At 33.5% G+C, this 7,239-nt stretch overlaps 1 protein-coding gene across 1 annotated transcript in view; it reads right to left on the bottom strand.

Annotated features, from left to right (window-relative positions):
- The window catches only part of LOC106462307 (protocadherin Fat 3-like), a 56,991-nt gene that overhangs the window by 23,080 nt on the left and 26,672 nt on the right, over nucleotides 1-7,239 (bottom strand). Inside the window, exons 10-12 of the mRNA XM_022389527.1 lie at nucleotides 4,759-5,028; nucleotides 1,994-2,266; nucleotides 869-1,002 (exon numbers count right to left, since the gene is read on the bottom strand). Of these exons, the coding sequence (XP_022245235.1) occupies nucleotides 869-1,002; nucleotides 1,994-2,266; nucleotides 4,759-5,028 (677 nt within the window). The remainder of the gene's footprint in view (nucleotides 1-868; nucleotides 1,003-1,993; nucleotides 2,267-4,758; nucleotides 5,029-7,239) is intronic.

The following is a 7,239-nucleotide window of genomic DNA, read 5'->3' as shown; positions in this document are numbered from 1 at the left end:
ATAACGCCCCCACGGCTGAAAGGGCGAGCATGTTTGGTGTGACGGGGATTCGAACCCGCGACCTTTGGATGGTGAGTCAAGCGCCCTAATCACCCTGACGACATCTGCTACCATCAGAATGGACACAAAGCCCAATGAGGAAAACGATGTTTCATTACGTATATATGAAAACTAAGTTATTCAACATATTATTTTCATTACGTATATATGAAAACTAAGTTATTCAACATATTATTTTCATTACGTATATATGAAAACTAAGTTATTCAACGTATTATTTTCATTACTTATATATGAAAACTAAGTTATTCAACATATTATTTTTCAGTTTAAAAATAAATAATCATCAGGCGATAAGAAAAAATTTACTTTAAATAAACGTAACCTCTTAATTAGCATATGGTAATTTTTTTCTCAATATGCCTGCACAACGTTTATTACACAATAGTCACGTCTGTTTTGTTATAAACTGTAACAAACTGATAAAAAATCGAAGAATCTTTCATTTTACATACTATTTCAATGGGACATTTAATGGAAATTGTATAACACTAGATGTTTCTGACAACTTTACTTTAAGAACCACTAATCATTAAGAATTGTTTTTTTTCAAAAGCGCCAAAACATTTTAGTCCTCTCTTGACATACCTTACAACGTAAGCTTCATAAAACCAACTGGCTTTAATGGATCTCATCTTGACAAAACTTCTGGAATGCTTAAACGATGCTGTTAGCTAATTATGTTGTATTTGGTTTATCACTGAACACCTTGATAGTAAAAACATTACTGGAAAATCAATAACAATTCAATCCTAAAAAGAGGGAGTTAGAAATATTATATTTAGATATACCAAAAATACGCTGTTACCTCAATATTTTCTTTTACCGAGTCTTTGGCACCTTCAATGATCAGATGGAATTTGGTATCATCTTCTTCCAGATCTCTACGAAGAGTAATTTCTCCAGAGTCCTCATCAATGTCAAACATATCCTTATCGTCTTCTATATTTAATACAAAACCAAGAATAATTAGGATGTATTAAGTAACACAGCGACATAAACTAACAAGTATTTAACCTGGGAAGACATGAAATAACTTTTCTCTTTATCTAACAGTAATATCTAACTGTTACTCAATTTTAAGAATGGTAAATTTTCGAACAACTGTGCATAAGTTATAGTTTCTGATACTTTCTGAATGAACAAAAGATTGAACTCACTTGAATTACTGATATACTTCAGATTATATATATATATATATGGAGGTATTAAGAGTTACATTCCAGATCCTCTACAAAGTAATAATTGAACCGCTTTAGGGTTGTTTTTGTATTTCAGAAAACAAAATCAGTCGTCCCATATAAGTTGAAAGATAAGAGCCGCTTGGTTTTAAAGAACACACATCTGATGTCTAACACCTTACCAACTGAGAGAGTGAGTACTGAAGTAATGAATATACTTAAAAACACTAAAACACGTTTCAACTCACATGACACTCGAAAATTTTGAGTATTTGATATTCCATCTAATTCAAGCAACAATTCCTAGAACACGTTGATGTGTTATTAAAAAACTGGTAGCACTTTTGTTTAAAATAATTTATTTCTACTTGAGTTAGACCTTGTACAGATGCACTCATCTAGAGCGTTGAAGTGGGGTTAAAGTAACCTGATACTTCTTAGATTAAACTGACGTTTTTACTTTAATGATAATGTAAACTGATACTTCTTAGATCAAACTAAAGTTTTTACTTTAATGATAATGTAACCTGAAACTTCTTAGATCAAACTGAAGTTTTTACTTTAATGATTATCTAACCTGATACTTCTTAGATCAAACTGAAGTTTTTACTTTAATGATAATGTTTTTGCACGAAATCTGAGTTATTTAAGTACGTAACATTTTCTAAAATCAATTATAATACTTCAACTTGAATAAATAAAAGTAGACAAGGAAAACATTTCCTAAGTAATTTTAAATTATTTATACTTACGAATGATTTTGAAAGTCACATCATTAACATTCGCCTCTATCTTGAAGACTTGAGTTCCTGTAGTAGCATTGGGATAGATGTCTACAACAAAAACATCCTTGAAGAACAGTTTCGGTGGCAGTCCTCGATCAATGACGAATACAATTTCCATTTTGTCAGTGTAGGTTTGGGTTTCGTCCTCTAGTGTAATCTGGTATATTAGCTTTTCAGGATCTAAGTCTTTCCTCAAGTATATCTGTTTATTTTTAATGCCAAAGTAATCTTTGTCTTCACCTACATGCACACGTGGAGACAAAATACTATGTTTTACGCGTTTATTTAAAACATTGTGTTCCACTAAACAGAATAATATACCATAAAGAGTTAAAATATACTTATTTATTACTTTAACACTTTCTTTCACAAAGTACTTTAAAACATTTGTTTTTCGGTCTAGAAACGGGCCTAACGCGGTTCACTGGTTCGTTTTTGGGTCTACAGGCGGGCCAAGCGCGGCTCCGTGGTTAGCATACTGGACTGTGGTTTCGGTCTTGGGTCTACAGGCAGATCAAACATGGCCGAGAATCAATGGTTCGCACATACTTATTACCTGAAGAAATTATTAAAAAATTTTGCTCTACAATTTGGTGCTGTGTGTGCGTTATAAGAGTAATAGACAAATCTTACTGTTCGATTACAGTAACCTACGAGTAGGCGGCGGTTGGCGTAGACTAGATACCTCCTCTCTGGACTATCATCTCAAGATTAGGGACTACTAGTACAGATATTCCTCGAGTAGCTTTGCGTAAAATTCAACAAACAACAACAAAAATAGCCTAACTATATCTAATCTTAAAATCTATATGCTTGAGAGTTTTAGGGTGATTGAGTAAAATTGTTTCTCTATATGATTGGTATGAAAACGTGATACATTTTATAAGGGAGCGACACATACGTATAGTTATACTCAACAATAGATTATTAATGACAATTTCATGTTCAAGTGGAACTTTAAAGAGGATAAGACTTGTATAGTTTTACCTTAGGTAATGCCAAAATCTAAAATTTTAAGAAATGTTATAATTGACACAAAAAACACAATTTTAATAGCCATTACAATGGTAAGCTCGAAAACATTTTTACGTGAAAAGTTCACAGTTATAACAAAGCAACAAAAAATATTTTACAGCAATCTTTTAATGTTAATTCAAGTCATTTCGTTGTTTGAAATTCTGCTTTGTAAAGAAAACTGCCTAGACATTCTCAACCAAGATTACAGTTTACAATCAATAATAGCTTACCAAGCTAAATACTCAGCCTAGTTCGAACTCCAAACCAAGATAATTTCTGTATTATTCCATATGGAAGTCATTCTAGATGCCTATTTTATTATACTGTAGATTATTTTGAATTTGTCTTTTTGTGTTTTCGTTTTGCGGCTGAGATCTTCTTAATGTGGAGTCCTATTGAAATATTCACTTTATATGACAAAGCAGTAGCCTTCCTACAATGGAAGCCTACCAAGTATTCAGTTTGATATTATGGGCCAAGATTATCTTAATGTTGAGTCCTGCTAAAATAGTACTTATCGTAGCTTTGTAGTAACCTCCTAAAATAAAGTCCCGCCCGTCAAGAGCATTGGTTTTGCATTGTGTAAGGGTATTATTCACGTAGAGGTCATTCTAGAAGCCTTTTTAGCAGTATCATTCCATACGAAGGTCATTCTAGTTGCCTGCTTTAGTAGTATTATTGCATATGGAGGTCATTCTAAAAGCCTACTTTAGCAGTATTATTGCATATGGAGGTCATCCAAGAAGCCTATTTTAGCAGTATTATTGCATATGGAGGTCATTCTAGAAGCATTCTTTAGCAAGTATTATTTCGTGTAGAGCTTCTTCTAGGAGTGTAATTTAGCATGTAGCAGTATTACTGTGTGTGGAGTTCATTCTAGAAGCCTAATTAAACAGCATTACATTGTGGAGTACATGGAGTTAATCATAGAAGTCTTCTTTAGCAGTATTATTTCGTGTAGAGCTTCTTCTAGGAGTGTAATTTAGCATGTAGCAGTATTACTGTGTGTGGAGTTCATTCTAGAAGCCTAATTAAACAGCATTACATTGTGGAGTACATGGAGTTAATCATAGAAGTCTTCTTTAGCGCTAAAGAAAGCTTATGGAATTTATTACAATTTTTTTATTACTACCGGAACATACAAAATCATGTTGTTGAACATAATACTAGTCTGATAAGAATAAACCCATAACACATCAAGCCTAAAAGGAATTCAACCAGAACATAGTAAGTCAAGATGCTAAAAACATAAGTGGATTTGTTTGGTTTATTTAGAATTTCGCGCAAAGCTACACGAGGGCTATCTGCGCTAGCCGTTCCTAATTTAGCAGTGATAGACTAAAGGAAGGCAGCAAGTCAACACCATCCACCACCTACTTTTGGGCTACTCTTTTATTATCGAATAGTGAGATTGACCCATCACATTATAACTTCCCCATGGTTGAAAGGGCGAACATGTTCGGTGAAGTTTATTCGAATTCGCGGCCCGCAAATTGTGAGCCGAACGCCTTAAACAGCAGGCCATTCCAGAGCCAGTAAGTGGAATACTGTAATTATAATATCTGATTTATATACTGACATTCCAAGTAAAGGTAAGCTACTAAATAGAATATTATTTTATCGTAGTATAGGTGTAGAATAATGGAAAATGTTTGTCATGGGTGTCACACATCTGTTCTATTATGTAAGTGTACTTTAAAATATTGAAATATTACCTGTTACAATAACACCATCTTCTTGCTCCACATCTATAGATACAATTGGTCTATCAGGTTTAAATCCACTATCAATTACTTTCACAATGAGTTTTTTACTAAACAATTCATCTTGGACCGAAAATTCAATTTTGGTTGTATCTGTAATCTTTTCTTCCTCGGAGTTATATATGCCTTTGAGCAGAAGTTCGAGAACTTTCCCAGGTTCAATAGATGATTCCAGGATAATGTCCTTGCCGTCAACATTAAAATAGTCTTTACCACTACCTCCTAATAACACAGGGAAAATAAAATACGTACTTGTTAACTAAACGTTAAGAGAACGTGTCCTTTAATGGTTATTTCTGCAAGTGAAAATTAATGCTACTCATTATAGGAATTGTTCATTCATTTGATATTACTAGGCTGTGACTAAATTGTGGAAAATTGGAGTTTTGATTTTATGACGTGTTTTGTATATTACATATAAAAAATCATCCATTAACAAATATCCTTCGTTTGCTCGTTTATTAACAGATATATTTGATTTTAACTTGTGTTACACTGTGGTGTTACACAAATTTACACTATGGATTATACGTATTTTGCCATCGTTGGTATCGAAACTCTAATTTTAGTAATATAAGCACTGAAACTCAAAGATGGTCCACTGGTGGCAACTGGTGTATAGCTAATCATCGTTTTTATTACTTAAATTACTATAACATGAAATAGTTATTTAGATTATTACAGTATTGTATGTATATTTCATTTAACCAAAACTTGGGCATTCTAGCGTGCCAAGAATAAAAGTTTGAGATACTTACCACGGATCAAAGAAAGCAAAAAGAAAACAACTACTGGCCAAATTAATTATAATCTCTTTCGACTGTCAGTATTAGTTTTGGGCGTCTTTTACGTCTAAACACATGGGTAACATAAAGTTATCACAAATGTAAAATGCTTTATGCAGGGTGAAAAGTAGTATTAGAAAAAGAGAGACTTGAGTTTTTATTTAATAATTTTCCACATTACATTGAATCCGGAAAAAAAAAACATTTTCTCTGTTGCATTGTTGTTGCTGTTGTAAAGCACAAACCCTGTTTCTAGCAGTATAAGTCCGCAGACATATCGCTATTCCACTTGGGGGCTCTTTCTATTGGATTATTAAAAATACTGCAAAAGCACTGAAGGCCTAAAACAATAAGATACTTAATAGTGATTTCATAGATATTTTCAACTTGTCAGATAAATTCCCAATCTTTAATTTTACTAGTAAATACTGTAGTCACACTATTCAATAGCTGCGTAGAACGAGCATTAAATTAAAACCACTCTCGTGGATGTTAATTATTTAGTCCAAACATAAACAATATGTATCACTACTATTCTGCTTTCACAACAAACGTGCCCTGAAACAGACATCTATAGTCACACTTTTATAAATAATGGCGGTTTGCTGTTTACTAGAAATAACATCGTATTGTTGCATATTGCAAAATTTAATTCTCTCCAATTCTTTGAAATTACGGATAATAACCGAGACACTTTGGTGGCTTACTCCATTATATACAACAAAGCTCACCCCCCCCTAGTGGCTCAGTGGTAAGTTTGAGGTTAATAACGCAAAAAAAAACCAAACGGATTTCGATATTCGTTGAGGGCAGAGCTCAAATAGACCATTGTGTAGCTTCGTGGTCCTCCGGTAGAAGAGCAGTAAATCTACGGACTTACAGCGCTAAAATCCGGAGTTTGATTCCCGCCGGTGTACACAGCACGTAGCTCAATGTGGCTTTGCACTAAAACAAGCAAATAAACAGACAGACAACAAACTTCATGTAATATATCTGGCCAAATAGAATGTAATATAATTCAGATTTGAGTTAGTCGGATTGCCTCTTTAAAATAACATTAATATTAGAAGTCATTATGTTACTAGATACTAGAAAATTTCATAAACTTCAGGGCCTATTATGCGCCACCGAACTTTCTGAGATAAATGATAAGCTTTAATCATAAACCACCAGGCTGTCCTAGTTATGTGTGAAAAACCTGACAGCTACTACTATCATATACCGTCAGACTGTCACAGACATGTTTATAACGTTGAGAGCTATTCCTATAGTACATCTCCAAACTGTTCTAGATATATTAATAAACTAGACGCTATTCCTATCGTACACCACCAAACTGTCACAGGTATGTTGATAAACTAGACGCTATTCCTGTAGTACACCACCAAACTGTCACAGGTATGTTGATAAACTAGACGTTATTCCTATAGTACACCACCAAACTGTTATAGATATATTAATAAACTAGACGCTATTCCTATCGTACACCACCAAACTGTCACAGGTATGTTGATAAACTAGACGCTATTCCTGTAGTACACCACCAAACTGTTATAGATATATTAATAAACTAGACGCTATTGCTATCGTACACCACCAAACTGTCACAGGTATGTTGATAAACTAGACGCTATTCCTGTAGTACACC

Source organism: Limulus polyphemus, unplaced genomic scaffold (assembly GCF_000517525.1).
Source record: "Limulus polyphemus unplaced genomic scaffold, Limulus_polyphemus-2.1.2 Scaffold1139, whole genome shotgun sequence".
Lineage (NCBI taxonomy): Eukaryota > Metazoa > Arthropoda > Merostomata > Xiphosura > Limulidae > Limulus > Limulus polyphemus.
This window is presented reverse-complemented; position numbering and strand designations above follow the sequence as displayed.